General features: G+C 40.6%; 4 protein-coding genes across 7 annotated transcripts in view; 1 reads left to right on the forward strand and 3 right to left on the reverse strand.

The window, feature by feature from the left end:
- The window catches only part of Plexa (plexin A), a 434401-nt gene extending 432251 nt beyond the window's left edge, over window positions 1–2150 (forward strand). For all 3 annotated transcript variants that reach the window (XM_076424412.1, XM_076424411.1, XM_076424413.1), the window contains exon 12: window positions 221–2150. In XM_076424412.1, the coding sequence (XP_076280527.1) occupies window positions 221–394 (174 nt within the window). In that variant the 3' untranslated portion in view covers window positions 395–2150. The remainder of the gene's footprint in view (window positions 1–220) is intronic.
- A 1309-nt stretch (window positions 2151–3459) lies between these two features.
- Window positions 3460–12980, reverse strand: LOC143209126 (patched domain-containing protein 3). Of its 2 annotated transcripts, none has more exons than XM_076424422.1 (10): window positions 12843–12980; window positions 10815–10931; window positions 10270–10516; window positions 9855–9928; window positions 9343–9784; window positions 8608–8853; window positions 7564–7866; window positions 6925–7489; window positions 6207–6689; window positions 3460–6134 (listed from the first exon to the last, which is right to left on the reverse strand). In XM_076424422.1, exons 2-10 carry the CDS (start codon window positions 10913–10915, stop codon window positions 5740–5742), a joined length of 2856 nt encoding a protein of 951 aa, XP_076280537.1. In that variant the 5' UTR covers window positions 10916–10931; window positions 12843–12980; the 3' UTR covers window positions 3460–5739. The 2 variants fall into 2 exon arrangements, with proteins under 2 accessions (XP_076280537.1, XP_076280536.1); XM_076424421.1 differs by lacking the exon at window positions 12843–12980 and adding an exon at window positions 11018–11751.
- Window positions 12981–14814: 1834 nt separating this feature from the next.
- Window positions 14815–16468, reverse strand: LOC143209135 (uncharacterized). The gene is made up of 3 exons (XM_076424436.1): window positions 15495–16468; window positions 15320–15418; window positions 14815–15182 (listed from the first exon to the last, which is right to left on the reverse strand). The coding sequence occupies exons 1-3, from the start codon at window positions 15618–15620 to the stop codon at window positions 15168–15170; spliced, it is 240 nt and encodes a 79-aa protein (XP_076280551.1). The 5' UTR covers window positions 15621–16468; the 3' UTR covers window positions 14815–15167.
- Window positions 16469–16616: 148 nt separating this feature from the next.
- Window positions 16617–21562, reverse strand: LOC143209131 (PI-PLC X domain-containing protein 1). Its single transcript, XM_076424430.1, has 7 exons — window positions 21060–21562; window positions 20611–20732; window positions 20192–20365; window positions 19601–19832; window positions 18833–19183; window positions 18137–18324; window positions 16617–17458 (listed from the first exon to the last, which is right to left on the reverse strand). The coding sequence occupies exons 2-7, from the start codon at window positions 20660–20662 to the stop codon at window positions 17097–17099; spliced, it is 1359 nt and encodes a 452-aa protein (XP_076280545.1). The 5' UTR covers window positions 20663–20732; window positions 21060–21562; the 3' UTR covers window positions 16617–17096.
- Between the last annotated feature and the right edge of the window lie 18 nt (window positions 21563–21580).

Raw genomic sequence — 21580 nt, forward strand, 5'->3', positions numbered from 1 at the left:
TCTGCATCATTTGCAAGAGACTGGAGCCAGATAGACGTTTAATTACATTAATAATTTTATCAAGCTGAGAACACTAAATTGGCATTATTAGATCATTGTAACTTTTTCACTGTTTTAAATGCCACCTACTCATTTTTGTTATAAATGCATAAAATCCGCAGTTGTAGTCATGACGTACACGAAATTTGTTTCTATAGTAAATGTGTTTCTGTTTCCACAGTTGCACACAACAGAGTTCAACACGAATTGTGCTCTCTACGAGCTGTACACGTACGCGGGTAAATACAACGAACAACTGATAGTGACACTGGAGGAGGACGAATTCTCCCAGAAGCAAAGATTGGCATACAAGCTCGAGCAGGTGCATAATATAATGGCAGCGGACAATCCCTGATGTACCATGAACTCTATGAAGCACATGTCAAAGCCTGCCCGCCAAGAGTTACCCTGCTGAATACTTTGACCGCAGTTAGGTATTCTCGAGGAAGCACCAAGAGGACTGGCCTATCTTATAATCGATCGTCTCAGGTTTTCCGTGCAAGCCAGTTGTCTCAGCTTAGTACGCGAATCGAATACACAATTACAGAGACACGTGCTCATAATACACATACATACTTCACACACACACGTACATGCACATACAGACACGTACATATATACAGATACAAAAGAAGAAACTGCACAACGGACTGCTAAGCCAGAAGCTTCACGGAGGAAGTTCAACGGAAAGACTAAGTGTTGTTTGGAAATACGTGTGAGAATTCGAAGAAGAAAAAGTCTTCTGAATGGTCGCTGGCAGGCGGGGGTGTGTGCGACGATAATCAGTGCGCACACCACGCATACCTGTACATAAGATACCAAAATCACGATTAATTGTAATAGAATTATTCGATGTGCGGCGGCCACACCGACCGGCGGCCAAGACACGCTACAAACAAACAAACAAGCAAACAAACCATATACAACCGGAAAAGAAAGAAAGAAAAACAAAGAAACGAACAGGGATATTATCGCCAATGTTTCGCGGCCGCGATCAACGCCGCGAATTGGTCGGTGGACATATAGGGTTTTAAAAAAAACGAAACAAGAACATTTCAAACGGCAAAAAAAAAGTAAAAAATAGACATTAGTGATATAAGTGAAGAGTGAACGAATCGGCCGGTCGATCCCGATTGTTTGTAAATGTGTTTAAAAGAAGCGATCGATAAATGCCGCGCGCCATCGTCGGGGGATCGGCGATTTTTAACGAAGAAACATTTCCATCCACCGCTACTAGCTGAAATTTTTTGAATTACGAACTGACGAATTTTAATAAATAAGATAATTAACGATTAACGATGATTAATTAAACATTATGGGTATATTATATATACATGGATGGTATGTCGTATTGTATATGTGTACATATATACACTTTATACCGGCGCAAAAGTATGTGTGTATGTATATGCAGTATCCGGGAAACGAGCGCGCGTACAGTATCGGCGCGGACACGAACAAAAATCATTTGTCAAAAGGGTCCTACCACGATGTCGTGTAAACGAGAAGAAACCCTAAACGAGTCCATTCGCATAACGCGCGCGCTATCGTCAGCTTCTTTCCTCGAATCGATCGCGCACGTATCGCCGTACTGTACGTACGCATTGCATAACGCGTATTATTTATACTTACATGCATTCAAAACGGATAAAAATGGAAGGAGTCATCCGCGAATCGGAGACAGACTGTGTATTAGTTGATAGGTATTAATCTATAGACTATGGCCGTGCGCGAGGCCAGCTCGATGTGACGGTTGTGTTGAGTGTGCGTGCTTCCCCTCCTTGGTCTCCAGCTCATTGTTCCATTTTATTATTAAACGTTCATTCTCATTGTCGTGCATCATTATCACCATCATGTCAACATAATTCTTCGCCCTATCATTGTCGCTGTTTCATAATCATCCGAATACTCCTTATCCCCGTCCCATTATCCTTGTGTCATTCATCCTCTCATCGTATTCAATGTAGTTAAAGATATGTCCACTATCGGCGCCTCCTTCTAAACTCTATCTGATCATCCTAGAAAAACACACACACACACACACACACACACTGTGCCACTTTTCTCTCTTTCTTCCTCTGTCTATTCCTCTCTCTCTCTCTATTTCTACACTACCCCCTTGTAATGCTTCAACGCCTCCGTCGTCATGTTGTTGTCACTCTTAATTATTGTAATATATAATGAATAACGATCACTGTTGAGTATTGTCTGATTGTAATACATTGATATTGAATTGATATGAATTGATAATCATTAATTAAAATGAAAAAAAGCGTAACATTTAAACTCTGTGGATGTAGCCATAATTGGTGTGGGTGGGAGAACGTTCAGAAAGCGCTGATGCAGATGAGAGTGGATGCGGGAGCCGTTCGCGAGTTGACAGTACCCGAAAAAAAACACAAAACCCTGTTTCTCCTTAGAAACGTTTTACCTGCGCGCAAATGTTTAACCACCCTCGTGTATTCATTGTATCTATAACAAAAAGGGGATCAACGAGAGAAAAAAAAGAAGAAGAAGAAGAAGAAGATAAGGAAACAGAAAAAAAATAAATTGATACACCAAGAATTTTTCGGGAACCTGTGGTATATCTTTGCCAAGCTCATTCTACGTTAAACTAACTAAACCATCTTTGTAAACGCACACCGAAGCAGAACTCTCGCGGAAAGAGTTCTCGCCGCATTGACTGCCACTATATTTAGAACCGCGTAGGTTAGTTTCAACGGATCATTCACTGACCGTGACAAGAATTCATATCGCCGAGGGAGCTCGTCGCCTGACGAGCTACCTTCGAGGGTGCTGTCGACGCGAACGGCCTGGTAGCGAATGCGAGAGAACCGTTTGTGTATACGCGTGAGTGTGTCCCGTGCGTCAATTCAATGTGCAGTTGTCAGTGGAGAAAGTATTTATTGCTCAAAAAACATCGGAAGACCGTGTGTGGAAAGGTAAGGCAGCAGGGAAAGATACGGAGTTGGTAGGCTACGGGAAAGGAACGGGGGAGGGGACAAACATGAAAAACGGTTTAAACGGACGCGTAAACGTGGCGGCGAACGAGCGTGCGGGCGAAAAAAGAACAATGGATCGCAGACAGGGTACTCCGTCATGTCACGAGATTAAAAGCAGAACAAAAAAAAAGAAACACTAGACAGAATTTCACATCGTTCGACCGTTATATCACTACCCGGGAGAAAAAAAGTATATATAATAAACGAATAAAAAAAAAAGAAAGAGAGAAATGAAAACGTATAAGAAAGGAGCAAAGGACTCGCAGCACCCTCCCCCGCGCACGCCGACTTCAAAATGGTACTAATAAACCCAAAGTGCCTCTGGTAGATTTTTGGGCATAAGCTTGAGTAATAAAGACTACATAGCGTTTACTATAAAAGCACGACTACGACGCGATCGCTGATTGTAATAAAACGATGATAATAATAATTTAAAAAAAAAGTGAAAAGGAAAGAAAAGGGGAGGAAACAAATGTGAAAGAGGGAAGGAAAATGGTAACGGTAGGACAAAAAAAAAGAACCAGTGGGAAGGCAAGAGAGTGGAAAAGAAAACAAATAGTGAAAGACGTATGGAAAGTGAGGGGATGGGAGTGCGTGTGCGAACCGTGTGCGCGCACTCGTTTCTTCGATTGATATGATTAAAAAAAAACACAAGAAAATAATGTGAAAAAAGCAAAACCCGAGAGCCGGGCGAAGTGCGGGCGTACCCGGGTGTACGCGGTGCGTACGCTAATTACACATTTAGATAGGTATACATATAGTCGGTAGCCTAGTCTCTATGTCAGTGTCTGCCCTGAGTGTCTTTCCCATGGTGTATCCCTATAAAGTGCGTGTACCTTGAACTCCTGGCAAGCGGACGTGCATTTCCCTCCCCGTTCCCGGTGTTCCCGTATCGTTCAACCACCCCTTGTATCCTCGCCTAAACAGTCGACTCGTCATCCCTCCCTTAAGGGGATAGACTCATTTCTTGACAATGCAAAGATTGAATTTGTCAGTAGTCAACAGCGCTATATAAAAGATCAATCTAGGCCGCGATCGCCCTCAAAAGTCCAATTTTTACGTTTACGAGACATTATTTGCATTATTCGATAGCATTTAACTGTCGCAGCTTTATGCAATTAGCTACAGGCGCAACTGTATGATTCCGAATAATGCAAATCACGCTCAGTGGCGGGTTTAGCGGTAAGCGGACCAAGCGACCCCTTATAGTGCCCAGAAATTCGCAGCATTCATTTTTTTTTAAATTCAATTTATTTACAAAACATTCAAGCAACTTTTTCAATTTTCAATTGTGAATTATGCTTAATTTTAATACCACGAACGTTACAGGCTACTATGTTAAAGACTAAACTACCTTCATCCAAAATTTTTACCGCTTGGGACCTCCACTTGACTTGAGCCGCCACTGATTACACTGCCGAATAATGTAAACGTAAAAATAGGACTTTTGAGGGCGATTGCGGCCTAGATTGATCTTTTATCTAGTGCTTTTGACTATACTGAAAAGCCCCATCTTTGCATTATCGAGAAATGAGACGTCGCATCCCGCACCCTTGCAATCCTGAAAACGAGAATCTACCCTCTTGAACGAAACCACGAAACGAAAAGAAAATAGGAGAACGCTCCTCTCCCTTCTACCAACGTCCTCCTTGCGCCAACTTATCACCCCTTCCACCACAGAATATCATCATTATTATCATCATCGTCATCGGAACAAAAAAAAACCACTGCCCCCTCCCCCTTCTTCGTAACGCGTTTAACTGTGCTCACACATCACGCGTCCTTCGCCACACTACCGATCGGCACGTTTTGCTAAGTAAATATTATTATTGTATCGATGGTTCCTCATTAATTATGGAATGTACGATCCCAATTTGTAAAATTCAACTAAGTAAGGAGATGTGTATCGCCGTATCGTTCGTGCGTGGCTTGCTGCCCCCCGGCAGTCTACTCTACCGTGTGTGCTGAGATCGTGTTTCCGGAGAACGTGCGCCTCTGTCGGATGCCTCTGTCGATGGGTGACCGTGTACGCATGAGAATACTTAGCGTCTTCTCGTTTGTCCCGCTTTGTATCCGCTCGGATAATTACACTTTGATTCTCGCCCGTCCCGTCGCGTCGTGTCGCATCGTGTCGCGTCCTGACCGTTCCGACGACGGGAAGAACGAAAACAGACACAACAAGGGTTCGAAGAAAAAAAGGGGGCCGACAAACGAAGAAGACCCGAGAATGAGTGTCTGTGGACTGTGCAAGACTGAGAGAGGCAGCGGAGGGAGCTTGCCAATCAATCCGGGGTCGCTCCCTCGCCGCTCGTTTTTACGTCATAAACATTAATTATGATTATACATAAAGAAGAAACAAAAAAAAAGATAAACGCATCCAGCAAACACGATTTTACGTTACGTTTAATAATAGTCATGTTCCTTTCCGATCAATAATTATTATTAATAAAAAATCTATATCAACCTTGCTACATTATTTTGTACTTGTTTTTTTTTTAATCTTAATATATTAGATAAATATAAATATATATATATATATAAATAATGCCGTTTTTAAGTTATCCGATCTTTATTATTATTATTATTTTTGTATAAATGTGTGATTAATAGTACGGATAGTGTAATAATTTTGTATGTTTATTGAACCAAAAATAAATATTATTGATAAAGAATCGACTGTCCGCCGTTGTGTGTTCTTTCAACTCTCGGTTTCTTTCTTCAACGGACTGGTTACTTCCATCGCCTCTTCATGTTTTTCTGACGAGGGAGTCGATTTATAAGAACGTAGACTCCGTGGACCAATTGTGCTCAGTATCACTGGCAGCAAGAATAGTCCGTGCCATATACCGAATAGTATCACCAGGACGAAGATCCTTAGAAACGCGTGGAACACGTAGCTCTCCGAGAACGCCATCATCGAGAGAGCCAGCAACGTGGATCCAGCACCATACGCAACCGCCGCACCTATGTATCTCACTGCAATATGCGCTCTCTTTGTGCGATCCTCGCCACCGGTCTCCGTTGCAGCATGCACAAATGCATGCGCGACGTGAGCCGCGTAATCAACGCACAATCCGATACCCAACTCGAGACCTGGACAAACAAATCACCTGCTAAGCACGGTAAAAATCTTTTACGGTGAATCTGAAAGAAAATATTCCTCACCGATGCAAGATGCAATGTCTATCGTCAATCCCCAAAAGTACATGAACCCACAGACGTTCAACAGCGTGAGAAGAACGCACAAGAAGATCCAGAAACACGTCTGTAACTCTGCGATCAATAACCCTGTCATTCCCATAACACAGACCAACGCTAACAAAACGTTGCGTTGAACTTCTTGAGAGATCAATTTGTCGGTGGTCCAGAGGCTGAACACTTCGCTCCAAACCGTCACGAACCCATCGATTCCAGCTTCGCGAGTCGTCTGTACGCTTTGATCCATTGCTGGTATCCACTGGTGAGGAGTGAAGAATCGTTTGAACACGAAATCTATTGTGCTCGCTTTGATCACCGGTGCTTTTTCCCCACATTTTAGCTCCTTTTTAAAGCGGATGTTCCTCTGGTACTTGCCACCGTTCTGACTAAATAAAAACTTCGATAGGTAATCGTTGAATTGGGTATCGTTGAGCGTTGTGGTTCTCAAATCTAGAAATTAAAGTCTCTTTGATAATACATCATCATGATTCTCATGATAATTATACAGCGGATTTGATGCATTTTCGGCAAAAATGAGTAGGTGTAATTTAAAACAGTAAAAACATTAGAAGAATTTAAAAATACTGTAACATTATTTGCAACCTAATAAACATATCAAGAAAGAATACAAACATTTTTATTTTGCATAAAGATCCGCTGTCTAATGATAATGAATATTGCCAACCTTTTGCATAATAGTTCGAAACAAATTTTGCAAAGTCGTTCGGCCATGGATTCATGCTCTGCACCGTTGATAAATTAGTGAACGTCTCGGTTAGATTTAGTAATTTCGGAAACTCGGCAGTGTAATTGAATTCTCCCATGAGAATGATCGCCTCGTAGCCACGATTCGGATATTCACGATGGTGTACGCTGTAATACTTGCTTAGATATGAACTATTCGGTATGAACCAGGCCGGGTCGAACCACTGTTGCAACCGTAATATACCCATAATGCCTGCTGATGCAGTGACAATGGTTACTAATACTATCAGTATTTTCCCAGGTGTTGTTAAAACCACGTTTGTATATAATTTCGTGATGAACTTGGAAGCCGGTTCCTCTTGCGAACTAACGAACTTCTGAGTAAAGTTTTCGTGTATGATCCACGGGAATATTGAGTTCCTTTTGCTCTCGATACGTTTAGCGTCCAGAGTGAAGAAGGCAACGTAAAATGTGATTTGCAATAAAAATGTCAGTAGCACCCCAACTGCTGCATATATACAAAATGACTGGAGCGATGGTAATATCTGGAGATGCATGTATAATGATTAAATTCAATGCGCACAGTCACCTTCTAATCTGTAAGATCGTACTAGCTTACCGTTGATGCGCCAATAACAAATGCAACAACGTCCGTAAGAGAAGTAATACTAATAGCTGACCCTGCGTGTCCTAACATTAAAGCTATTCTTTCTTCCAATGGCTTCTTTCTGTTCGACTCGTGTGCGTGTACTTCCTTCCAAGACGCCATTATCAGAAAGTTATCGTCTACTCCGAGAGCCAATAAAAGAAATGGTAATGAAGTATGCACTGGTCCGTAAGGTATACCAAGCACCGAGCATACACTGATTGAAGTTATGAATGCGCCACCCACGCACAGAAGACCAACGCATGTGAGGTAAATCTACAGATAATTATACATCGTAAACAGTGACCGATCTCCCTGTATACAGGGTGTGGCCGGACGGGTGGTACAACCGAGCAGAGGGTGATACTACATGTAAAAATAGATCGAAAAAAAGGAATATCATTTTTTCGCTTAACGCTTCGTTTTCGAGAAAATCGAATTTAAAGTTCCGCCAGGTTCGCGTGCTTTAGTATATGCACAAAGTAGAATTGGTTGATCATGGTCAGACGATTCCTGTGCAATAGCACGTGTATTCGCTGCATTTTCAAACTTGATTTTCTCGAAAACAAAGCGTCAAACAAACGAATGTTATTCCTTTTTTTCGACTTATTTTTACATGTAGTATCACCCCCTGCTCGGTTGTACCAATCGTCCGGCCACACCCTGTATACGCAATATCCTGAATGTCATGAATTAGTTTCCGAACTGTGAACAATTTCGAACCAAAGATTTTATTAGGTCTTATTCTTATTCCTCGTTACATCGTAACACAAACAAATCTACATAGTACATCAGCAAATAATTTCAACACCAATCTATCGTGAAAGCATTTACTTTATTTATACAATATACGCTTTCTACTATAGAAAACTTTTATCCTTAATAATATGTACAGTGAAATACCATGAAGTTTTTAAAAAAATTGATCATATAATTTCAATAGGATTAGTTTTGCACCAACTTTGACTTTCAGAATAGTTCACATAATTACCATAATTAATTTACTGGGATACTTACTCGCCATCCTACCCAATTGTAATCGGAAAATATGACTAGAACGTAGAAGAACATCAAAATGAATCCTATAGACAATATATCCATATGACCAAACATTGTCACGTATGTCACATCCCCAAAACTTCTGCCAGCTTCATACCATATGGCTGCGGTATGGTTCGCATCTTTTTTATTGCTTAACAGTTTCGCATTTTTATGTAATAGATTCAAGTAAGAATATTCCCATTTGAAAACTTCATCTGTAGCCTACACATTAGACATGAATTTTGTTACGAATAAGCCACCCTGATTTGGTTTATTAAATTGTTTATTATTGTCCGTATAAGGTTCAACATATATAAAAAAAATAAACAGTAATAACAACAACTTAAACTACAAGAACTGATTCTGTCTAAGATCGAAAATATAATATATTCTGATCAGTTTTGTATAACACAGGCACATACTCTATAAATAATTTGATCAATATTTTAGCTGAAAAGAACTGATCTTGACAAAATCATCTGAAATACTAAACAAGGCCCAAATCAAATGAAACTTAAAAAGCAAATTCTTTAAATTATACAAGTTGCTTCATGCAAGCACTGCTACAAAATTCAGGATTTTGCTTTGTAATATTTACATGGAACACTCAGAATACACTGCAAGTTAATAAATGACAGTGTAACACATGGTTAAATTTATCAGTTCCTATATAGATATCATGATTCAGGCCTTTTAATGAACTTACCTTACCCAATCAGCTGTTCCGACATCGTTGCCAAAGTTATCCATGTCCACTTTTGAAAAATTTATGTGTACTGCCCACTGTGTTCTTACAGCTCTTGCCGATATGATTTTACCCTGTTCATCTCTTGATATCCCACCCAATAAACTCGTGAAGTTCATAGGATGCCCTAGGGTAGGGCTAATTTTTGCTCTATTTACATCTCTGATAATCTCTTTATTTGATTTTTGTAGAATAACATTACTGTCATAGTCCCAGATATCCACTAGACTATTCAAAAGGCAAGCCTTTGGCAAATTATCGACTATATCACAATATAATTTAGGATCAGCGTGAACAGCAGGCTCAAATGTAGTACTATTGATTTGCGACTCGGGTTCCATGTCAAAAAAATCATCGTATTCCTCGCTACGCTTCGTTCTCCTTGTAATACCTGATATAACAGGTACCCTATGCGTTGAACAAGAAAAAAATTAATTTCCATTTCAATCAGCTATATTATGTATACAAATATTCTTACTTGAAGCACACATCTGTCCATGCAACATGGTCAGCTGTTTGGAGAGCGACAACTTGCTTTACTATTTCGTTCAGCTGAAATTAGTTAAATTATCTCCTTGCTTATCATCATACGACTAAACAAATATGGCTAGTGTTACATACAGGGTGTTTCATAATTTATGGTACAAATTAGTTCAATGTAAATATCAGTCTAGTACACGTGTCCTTAGTAAATTAGTTGTCCTTAGTTTTTGAATACGATTGAAGAATACATTAAATGCAGGGTAATAAAACAATCAATGTATTTTTCATTGAGTTAGACTGATATTTATATACCGAAGCCTCCCATGCAAATGCGTTATACTTGAGTTTCGTCTTATTTCCAACCATAGAAACACCCTGTATACTAATGTCTAAGAAGAAAAGATAAATACTGTTACAAGAATCCTTGGCTCTAACACATTGTCAGCTGTTAATATCATGCTTTCCACCCTCAACCCTTGCCCAAACTGATCGATCATCCAGTCTGTGTCTCGAACGAAATCAGAATCTTGTGGAATCCATAGTTTCATGGGGTTTTTCTCTTGGTGGAAGCAATGTAAACCAGAAAGAGAAATTAAGACTATCACAATACTACAGATGAGCCATTTTAGTGGACGGCGTGCTATTTTTAGCCCCAGTCTAGGCAAAAAGAGAAACAACTTAGTTAAACTTTCTTAAATTTAAAGATATTTCAGGTCTGTTTATCCTAAACTAGCTGGTAAGTATAAAAATATTTTCTAAATGAAGAAAACCTAACTCTTTCCAATGAAATTGGACATTTTCCTCTGAATTCAGTTTTTAATGGGAGACCTTCGATGTTGACAAAAGCGTATCGAATTTACTTTAAACAAAAATGTTCGACGTGAATGGAACGTTTTCGAAATGAACGGTTCAAAAACGCGGGAACTTTGACTCAACATTATAACTTAAAACTTACCCGTAAAAAAGATGTTCCACTGATTCCGAAATTCGTTGGGGTATACGTTGCAGGTAACTTCGAAAGCTCCGTCTGCGAACGACCCTCTCGTCAATTTCCATGATGTAAACACTGAAACTGAATCACACTACCGTGGTACTTCTGCGTTTCATGTTTTTCATTTCATCCACGAATCGTTCGGACTGTAAATGAACGACGCGTACCTTCACCACGAGCGTCATTCAGCTTGTGTTGTCAGTTTCTCGGTCTTGGTTACTGTGCTTCGCGACGGAGCGGAGGAAGGACAAGGGTCACGCTTAACCTCTAAATCTGACGGCCGATTAGATAGACGAATAGATAAAGAATAGCGAAGACGAACATATCGTCGAAGATGACCGCGATTTGAGCGAACCGGTTTACAGAGCTCTTGCAAAGTTTCAGTTCGACGAATACGCGATTGTCACTTTCCATTTCGATGCTTCACTTATCGCTCGCTCGAATGCATCAGATGGTGCGTCACACTTGGTCACACTAAAAGATGGAGTAGTGAAACGCAGTGCCGCCACCAAATATCGCAGCGGGAAATGCATTTTTTGTAAGTACCTATGTATTTATATTTAGTATTTTTCCCAATGAGATTACAATATGTAAAAATAATTTTCTCTGAGGCCTAGCCGATTAAGATGGTCAAAACTGTCCTTAGAGGCTAGAGGTTTTTCAATGACTATCGAACCATTCGATATCTGACCAAGAAAACCCCCCTGAGTAAAATTTCAGCCGTCTAGCTTTCCCGCGAGGGTAGTTACAGGGTAAATTAGATTTTGCGCTTTTCCCCATACATTTTCTATTATTTTTCTATTACTATGTATTAATATTTAGATCCTAAAGCGCATTTTAGAGAATTTAAAAAAATGTTTTTGTTGCCCCAAAAAATCCGAAAAATGCAGATTTCTCGAAAATACGAAAACATGCTATGTATTCTACTGTTTAGTTCCCTGATAACCTATAATAGGCAGTGTCGTCAATTTTTTTCAGATTTTTTGTGGCGAGAAGTCATTGTGAAAAACAATAAAAACCGAATTTTTTCGACGTTTTTGCTGTGAGGTGGAAAGTTACACTTGCTGAGGTTTTTCATTGTTTGCGAGCACAGTTTGCAACAAAAAAATCTGAAAAAATTCTCTGAAATGCGTCTTGGGATCCAAAATATGTCACATTTTTTCAGAATTTTAATTTTAATCACTCAATGAATTCACTATAACTTCACCAACACTTGGGTGTAGCCAAAAAACGCTTTTCCCGCTGTGATGTTTTGGCGGCGGCGCTGCCTTTGATCAATAGATCACCCTGTATATGCACATGCATTCCGCGGTCTGCGCGCCTACTAACCTACACAGTACACACTATTATTAAAACAACCGTCGAACCCGACGCGACGGAGCGCTCTCAACGAAACTTCTGATATTTTTAAAGAAACAATCTTTTACCGATTTTATCAGAGCTCCGTTCCTTACGTTTGCACCTTTCCGACCAGCACCGCCGCGCCGAAGCGAATGAATGTCAAGGTTTTCAAATTACACTGGAAGGCGAACATGTTTTTATACTCGAGCCTTATTTTAAGTGGTGAACATTGACTCACGAGACACTCCGAATGAATTATCATCTTAATCATTATCATGAGGAAAAATACATCGACGGAAAGACATGCATCGTAAGCAATGTTCTTGCACATGCAATATTCTAATGTTGTACGTTTCTTGAATGTCACAGAGTTTCTCAAAGAAATTATAAAAATTAATGAAATAACTTCGTTCATTTGAAGACGAAAAATAAATTAAGAATATCGAGAAAAGAGTACAAGAACCCTTAATTTATTTGTTGGAATAAATTCAAAATATTCTTTTAAGAGCGTCCAAAATGGCCACCACGTTCCTCCGGCTCCAATATTATCTTAACGCTATCGAAATGTGTTTTATCACTGCGGTAATGCTATCAAGGCGATAGTAAATCGTCTATACAATGTGTCTTCGAAAATTAGTAATGATCACTCACCAAAGATTCCTGAGAAAGAGATTTACAGAAAGATCAGTTTCCTTCGCGCCAGTTGGTTACCAACTGAGGCCGTTTATCCTGGCAGTGTGCCTCAAGGAACGGTGAAACTTAATAACGACGCATTATTTATTGGCCTTAAACACGTAACTCGCTGGACACACTGTAATCTATAGACACTGTATACTTATCGATTAAATACAATGATGGTGAAGATTCGAGCAAGAGCGATTTTTACGTATGTCGAATCACTCGCGTGTGTCCGTCACTCGAGTAAGCAGAATCGGCGACGCTACTACGCGGAGTAATGCGTATGCACATGCAGTCTGCGAAAGAACGAGTACAATTAATTTCTTTTGCGGTTTCTTTCATGTCTAATTATGAATTGGGAACCATGAGGGCATGCATATACACGGTGTGTCAACAAAATGAATCGCACGCACTCCGACTCTTTCTTAATGCGTTATCTACCGGCGATTAGTTAATCATTTTTTGAAGTCCATGGTAGAAGATTTTTTAATAGGTCTTTCTAATTATTTTAATCCTAAACGTACAAGTCACCTCCGGTACAGTAACCTAATAATTTCGTTTGGGATTATAATGCAGAAGTTACTTTTAAGTTTCCTTCTGGTATAGCAGAATTATGAAAACTTCGACTGTTTAAACTTCAAACTGACAACGTTTTATCATTTGTTTACGGACCAATCGAGAAGCAAAATATGTACAAGGTTGCAATCAGTCAAGTACATGAAATTGATAGTTGTAACGGGATGTAAGGTGCACTTGTATACATATAACCATTGAAATAAGTGAAGCGGTAGTTCTTGAACGAACATTGTTATCTTATGGCATTCTTATCGTGATAGCAACTTGTTCAACAAATCAATTTCGAATTTAATGGACCAAAATATTTAGGATATTCAATTTTACTTTGAAAAATCTTCTACACGTTATGACCACAACAGATACCTCGATCAATAAATCACAGTTTGATATAGCTATGTAGTATTAGTATGACAGTAAGTATGCTGATTGTGCTCGCTGCTGGCACGTTACATGATGCGATAACATTCTTCAACTTCGCTCTACAATTTCATATTTTCGACGCCGCCCTGCGCATCGTGATCGTAACGTTGTCTTTCTACGCTCGACGATTTAAAGTTCTGATTTAAAATTAAGTGAAAAATATTTTGTAATAAACAACATTATTTTGTAGAGTTATAAATATTTACTGGAAAAACGTATTGGATTTTAATATAAAAAATGCATTTACGGGAAAGTGTTTAAAAAATTTATTTCAAAAATTGTTAAAAAAAATCTCAATACATTCTTGTTATTTTGACAAAATAGTATAAAGTGGCCACACGCAGTGTTCGGTAAATCTAACGTTAACTATTCATGACATACATACATGACGCTTAAAAAATACAAAAATATTGACATTGCTGACAATCGCTGGAAAAAGTTATCGACAAAAATCGAATTCGTGGACAGCGATATGTTAACACTTTATTTCGCTGGGTTCTTCTATAATTCAGATAATACATTCTTTATCTAATTCTGTACAGCTCAATAATTAACTTATTCGAACGGTCCACAAATATTCAAAGCAGATATGCTCTCACGGTGCAGCATTTAACTCCCATTCATTGTAATTCCAAGTGCGGTACGTGTTACGTTGACCTCGCTTATCATATCGAACGGCCACGATTACGTAACGAGAGCGGTGCATAAGAAATACACATGCTCGAAATTATCGCGACATTCAGAGTGCATCCATGTAGTGGAGCGCAGACATGGCGAACATGCAGATCAAGATGCAAAGTTCAGCAGCGGAGAGTATTGTTTTGCAATAACGGTGCGGATTCCCGATCTCCATGTGCACCATGGTGTACAGTATGCTAACTATCGCGAAGCAAGGAAGAATCGTTCTGGCTACAGGAAACGACGGTGACGTGTACAACCATATCGGTGTAATTAGCAGATAAGGGAGCACAGTTCCAAGATCGTGTTGATGCGCGCTTCGGATGCGATCCACGTCTGCATGGCCGCCTCCGGACAGACATAAAATTATATTGGGACCTTTCATCCACATCCTATCCTCCTCGCTGTGAATTACCTGGAAAATCGATCGGAATGAAGCGATCCAATTAATCGTTCGGGAACCTCCCAGCCTCCGATTCATCTCTTCTGAAAAATAGACGCTGCGCCCGGGATGAGGCTTAACATTGTTTCGTCGCGTTGATGAGGTTCAGAGTTCTTTTGCTGTGTCGTATGAAAAAGGAATTTCGTCGAAGTAGTCTCGATGCTAGAAGAAAGTTGGAGGGCTCATCGTTGTACGCTCTGAAATTAATTGCAGCGATGTACAGAGCCATTTCTCCTTTTTTCTATCGAAAATTTTTAGCTAACCCGGTACAGTTTCCACCATACAAGGTTCTCAGGGTCAGCGAACAATGTAAAAACAAAGAAGGTAGATTTACCTGTCCGCTTGGGTTCAGAGTTCTTTTGCTATGTCGTATGAAAATTGAATTACGCTCTAAAATTAATTGCAGCGATGTACAAAGCCATTTCTCCTTTTTCTGTATCGAAAATGTTTAACTTACCCGGTACAGTTTCTCAGGGACAGTAAACAATGAAGAAACAACGAAGATTTACCTGTCTGCTAACTCGAATCCTACCGGTGAACCACGACAAAGCGTTCATCTTCAAAACAAGTACGCACGACCACCAGGCGTAAACAGCCCACAGCTCTTTCGCGTCGCGTGCGAAATTGTCCTCCATTGTTTGGTCGTTGTCTCGCCGACTTTTCTTGGAGTATTGGGAAGAAGAACGTCAAGAATTGTCTTTCGTTCGACTCGTCTCTTTTCCGTTTAACATCCCGTTCACGGCATCGCGAGCATTATTCCTCGATTCTTGCCAGACAGTCGAATGGTTTGTCAACGTCTCGATAGAGCGACAATGTGCGATGAGGGGAGGTGGTTGGGAAAACAGAATATATCGAACGTTATCTGGCGTTATTAGGAAGTTGCGCGAGGAGAGAGCATGGATGTGTGCAAGGCAGAGTGAAAAGTTGTTGCCGAAAAGAATAGGGTGGATGGGACGCGTTAAAATTCTCGTCGCATCGATTCACTGCCGGTGGCTGCTAGCAGACGACTGACTACCTCGAAAAACCGGTGTCCTGAACGTGATCCGGCAGCGTCGGCCTGCATTTGGAAGTCAAATCGACACGCGGGCCGAAACACGGCGCCGCCGATCTCTGGGCGGCGGAGCACGTTTTCGAAATGTCAGGGCATTTGTTTTAAACTGTCTCTCCCGTCTGCTCTCGTTCGATCCGGGGCACGTGATAGAAAGAATTATGGGAGATCTTCGCCGAAACACATCTTCTGAAACTTCTTATCATTGCGATACACATTACATTTCAACTAATTACTGTGCGAAAAAATACATATATTCACCGCATATCTGCCCATAATTATGAAAGTGGTCTAAGTTCATATATTTCTTGTTTCGAGATATTTAATCCTTTGCACTCGGAGCTAGTTTAACTCGAAAATTAAACATTTCTTCCGCTAGAATATTTCCATTCCCTATGATTTTTTTTAAAATTTTATGGATATGAAATTGGTATAATAGCTCGTACAATACCTAAATATTTAGCAATTGATTAGACACCGACATATTTAATAACGTAAACAATAGTTTGAATGATGTACAGCAATTTTTAATGGCGTCTCTTACAATTAGAGTTACCATTTGGTTAAAGGAAAAGCGTACACATTATTTATACTCCGATTTATTGAGTCTTTTCAGTCGTACATTGTCATTCTTACGCACACACACACATGTGTCTGGACTCTTAAAAACTTATCCTAACATCCACGAAATAATTGGAATTTAGCAGTTGATTTCAAGAAAAAATCTTCGTAGCTTTTATCTCTTCATCCCTTCGTCAACCTTACTCTTACGAATTCTAATTAAGCTAAAACTTGATTTTCGCGGGATCCTTCAACTACATAAAGAGAGCCTCTTTATAAATAAAGCTGCGATGAAAATTGACAAAAGACTAGAATGTTTACCAATTTGTCGAGAAGTAATTTCAAGCTCGACAATGAATTTTAGCAGATCCTCAACACGTAACTGCAAGGGGATACAAGGCTAAACAACTCGACAACTCTTTCGTCACGATTCTGTACTCATCGACGAAGCAGCATCTAATTAAAATTACATTTTCGTAGAGTGTAGTCATTGATTTTCGCGTTACAAACGCCATTGGGCGATGTTACTCTTCTTGATGTTTGCCTGTATCGAGACGTCGATGAGATTATTTCCGAGGAAGAAATCGGTCGCTACTACATTGGTTTCTTTCCACCATTCCTCCTGGAACTTAAATGTAAGATTTTTGTTCACGGAATCGGCCATTTGCCGCAGTCCACCGGATAGATTGAAGATTATGTCTAGGGGATCGGGCGTCAACTCCGCCATCACCGCCCATAATGGGTTTTGACTGTTTCGGAACCTCTTCGGTCCCATAATAACCTCGTCCAAATACTTGAAGAGACCCTCCACCGTCTGCTGATTACCCCAAGCTTGAGACATCGTCGGCCACAGCCAATCGTGCTCTGTTGCAAAATTAAACCAACTTACAATACGTACAAATTAGAAGAGAAAGTAAAGGAATAATTTAAACAGTATGAGAAGGACATAGCGACTTGTGAGGCCTTCTATAGTAGTTGGGTCAGTTTCAAAGTCTGTACTACTTAAAGGTAACCTACTAACCGAGCGATTTATCGATCAGAATTGTCTGAACACTCGTTTGAACATATCACGTTGGTGTATTATAGAGTTTCCGATTTGATCTAGAAATGCTATTACAGTCTGCAGGTTTATTATGTACAATTTTAAGGTACGAAGCCGATTTTTAAGGTCCTGTCTCCAGTCTTTATTTAGATATTTAATTTTACGGATGAATGCAAAAGTGGTCGTACCCAATTTACCTCGTGAACTTTTTTGAAAATAAACATGTAACTTCTACGAAAAAGGAAATCGAAAAGAAAATAGTGGTGACTATATAATTGATTAATAAAATAAAAAATGAAATATATATCTGTTATAAATAAAAGGATGAAAGACGACAAATCACTGGGAAGATCGTTATGAATGGAGAATTAACCTCGCCTCCCCAGTTATCGGGTTACACCAGTGTAAAAATAGTATCGAAACACGTAACGCGAGCATCTAGCGGCGGATTGAATTGACGCGTGAGGATTAAATTGAATAGTAGCAGGTAATAAATTTACCATTCACGGTGTGCTTATCGCCGTAACAAATAATCAAGCGTTTCCCTCCGGTCCAAATATCGTTCAAGGTCGGACCAAGACCTTCGACCCCCCTATCAGGCTTGAGAATCAGACCTCCGAATTCTCGCCGGAGGATCGTGGCCAATCGGCGATGTCTGCTCGATCTGTCCTCGAATCCCACCGGAAATCTGCGTGCAAAGTCACCCCGTATTGAATTGCATCATTAAATTATATCATGTCCCAGCGATAACTATTGCAATCATATGAATTCAGATCCACTTTCTTTCGTTCCGCTTAAATGAAATGTATCTTAACACATCCATTGGCTAGACGGAATTTTCGATCAATCTCTATTATCTTATCACGGCGTAAAATCGGGAGCCAACGATTTTATTACTTTAGTTGCTGACCAGTGCTCGTTCGAAATTGTTTCCAATTATTTCGACGAGCTTTATCGCGCATATTATTGATTCAAAAATTGACATAATGTTATGATATAACATAATCTCTATCGCATGATACTCTGAGTTGCACCATGTGATTGTTCTCGAATTTATCCCTTTGGTTCAAAATGTCGCAATTATTAAAATGACTGGTGGTCGTGATCATTTGAAGAAATATAATGGATAATTTACGATTGATCTAATAACGAGATTACCGAATTATTATTCTAGCGGAGGAGTTTAGTGAAGTTACCTATGAAAGTCCATGATAACGACCTCTCCTCTCGCAACGTTCAAGAAGTTTCTCACATCTCTGATGATGGCGGATAAGGGAGTAATGCGAATCACGTCGTGATTGATCCAAAATCTGCTTATGTGACTGCCTTCTTCGATGGCGGTGCCGTTCGGAATCGACGGATAATAGCCCACCCTGATGTCCAGGTATCTTATACCGTGCACTAATTGCGTCCACACGTCGCGATCCTGCGTCAACAAGTATCGCTGAAAGGCGTCCCTTCGTGTTAGGTCGCCGTGCTTATAGCAGCCTGAATTGTGTGTTCCGGGAATCATTAAGCTTCCTATTGGCAGTCTTCCTAGTTGCCTCCTAAGGGGGACAAGAATATATTTCGACTAAAAACGCTTTTACAAGTAGAATTTCCATTCAAATAAAACTAGATTTTCCACTAGCATTTCCAATTGAAATAAATGATTAGCTGTTGTATTGCGAGTAACGCGAAGACTAATGTGTCTACAAGAAGTACCCTTAAAAATGTATTTCGAAAAATTAATAATTAAAGCTGTCTTAAGCATCGTCAATTATATCTGTGGGGTTGTGTAAGGAAAAACGTCGCACGTCACAACTTCAAAAAAGAGTTTATACGTTAATATAGCTTTAGAGAAAAACAAATTCGAAAGAATTAGTAACCAGAACTGTAAACGGCAACATGCGGCGTACTTCCTTACAACCACAGATATAGGGTTAAAAGTGAAGAATTAGCGAATTAGAAGGCGAGATCGTTACCTTAAGTCGTACATCCACGTCGGCCAGATCTGCAAGCAGGAACTGGTGAGGAAGGACCCATTTTTATAAAGAGCAGCATGATATTTCATGCAATGGGTTCCGGGAAGCGTCGCGCCACCTTTGGTGTCCCATCCACCCGGAAGGGGCGGTCGTCCGACCGTGATGTTGGTTCGATAATAGCCTCGGGGGTATTGCAGCGAAGTCAAAGTCAACTTGGGCTTGATCGTTTTATCTGAAAGCACAACGACGATGGTTGCGTCGACCGGTATCGACCAATCCCGGCACGATCGAGCCCTAAAGTTCGTTCCTCGACAGGTCCCGAGACGTAAATTCAAGAAAAACGCTAGCCAAGGTGGAAACGGGGATAAATTGATGGCTTACGTCCGCTCGGATATTCCGTTGCACATCTTTTTTTTTTCTCAAATCGATCAATGAATCTAGAAGCGTTTCGCGTAAAATTGAACGAATTCCAGATTTCACGAGAGATGGAAAATTTGATGCGTTCGGATCGATTCGAATTCGATATATGATAAAAACTGGTTCTTAATCCCCGGATTACGATGTTCAAGAGAAGCAAACAAAACTTATTACTATGTGCTGGGTCAGCAGTGAACACCTTGATGGTATCTGGGTATCCTGTACACCATGGACAATCAAGATCCCAATTTACTTCCAGCTCCGCGTCCACCACTTTGTCACTGGCAGCGATCGGTCTCCACAAGGAGGAGACTGTCAGCCATACTTTTCCGCATTGCGCTGCCAATGCTGGAAAACCAAACAGAAATTTTATTATACAAAAAGAATTTCAATTCAACTCTCTCGTCGGTAACACATATACTCATGCAACTTCGCCCTAAAAAGTACTACAGAAAGTTACTCTAAAGCTAGTAGCAAATGGCTAAAAACTTCCACAGTGAAAACACAGTTGAATTCCTCCATGACAAAAGGGTTAAAAAGTTTGAAAGCTGAAAAGCTTTGGCTACGAGTGCGCCAAAGAAAAGTACGCTCACCGATGTCACAGAACAGGTAAAGGAACAATAACGTCGTTCCCTTCAACATCATCGGAGACTATTACTTAATGGGTTTCCTTTGGACAGGGCTCCGCTATCCGTCGTCGCAAATTGATGTGCACCTACGTTTGCAAGCAGAAATGTTCAGTATTATAGGAACAAAGTAGAGCAGAATTGCTCGTTGATCAAATTAGATTCGGACACGTTAAGGGGATAGGTTTACAGTAGTCAAAAGCGCTAGATAAGAGATCAATCTAGACCGCGGCAATTTGCATTATTCGGCAGCATTATGAAAATAGCTACATGCGCAGCTGTATGCTTCCGAATAATGCAAATAACGCCTCGTAAACCTCATAAACTTTATCTCGCGCTTTTGACTACTGAAATAGCCCATCTTTGTAATCCTGGAAAAACGGGTCTACACCCTTAACCACGATAACGTTACTAACCGCAATAACGTCACTGGATTCGCCGGGAACTCGAAAGGATTCGAGCGAGCAGACGGCCTGACGGCGTGGTTGTTCGCGCGCGTGTCCAGCTAGCCGATCGCCAGGAGTCCTTCGAGTCCTGGATCCCGTTGGTCGACTGCCGATCGAGCATTCAGTCCCGCTTGATTGCCGTTTCACAGAAGCGTACAGCGCTTCTCGTTTCCTCTATCACTTCCTCGATCGCGGTGTGGCTTCACGACGATCGGCGTCCGTCCGGTCCGGGGGACATGGCTCGTGTCCGCGGTACAGTCTAGTGAATCGGTTGCAGGAGAAGAACGGTGTAGTCGGACTCGCGTGTGCGGTACGTCAGAATTCGCGACGGCGACGACGACGGATGGGGATCGATCGCGTTGTCCTGGCCAAGCCGATCCAGCCAGTGACTGAACGATGGACAGCCGAACGACCCGTAACCGGACCAGTTTAATATAGAACCCGCTCGCTTATGGGACATTCAAGCACATTGTGCCATCATCCTTCCATCA

This window comes from Lasioglossum baleicum, chromosome 5 (assembly GCF_051020765.1).
Source record: "Lasioglossum baleicum chromosome 5, iyLasBale1, whole genome shotgun sequence".
NCBI lineage: Eukaryota > Metazoa > Arthropoda > Insecta > Hymenoptera > Halictidae > Lasioglossum > Lasioglossum baleicum.

Coding starts and splice junctions, on each gene's coding strand:
- LOC143209135 (XM_076424436.1), bottom strand. CDS start 15,620: ATGGAGGACAATTTCGCACGCGACGCGAAAGAGCTGTGGGCTGTTTAC. Junction 15,419..15,494: donor GGATTCGAGTTAGCAGACAG/GTAAATCTTCGT, acceptor TTTTCGATACAG/AAAAAGGAGAAATGGCTTTG.
- LOC143209131 (XM_076424430.1), bottom strand. CDS start 20,662: ATGATGTTGAAGGGAACGACGTTATTGTTCCTTTACCTGTTCTGTGAC. Junction 20,366..20,610: donor TTACCTGTTCTGTGACATCG/GTGAGCGTACTT, acceptor TTGGTTTTCCAG/CATTGGCAGCGCAATGCGGA. Junction 19,184..19,600: donor ACGTGGATGTACGACTTAAG/GTAACGATCTCG, acceptor TGTCCCCCTTAG/GAGGCAACTAGGAAGACTGC.
- LOC143209126 (XM_076424422.1), bottom strand. CDS start 10,915: ATGGAAATTGACGAGAGGGTCGTTCGCAGACGGAGCTTTCGAAGTTAC. Junction 10,517..10,814: donor GTGGAACATCTTTTTTACGG/GTAAGTTTTAAG, acceptor CTTTTTGCCTAG/ACTGGGGCTAAAAATAGCAC. Junction 6,690..6,924: donor TTCGAACTATTATGCAAAAG/GTTGGCAATATT, acceptor TTTAATTTCTAG/ATTTGAGAACCACAACGCTC.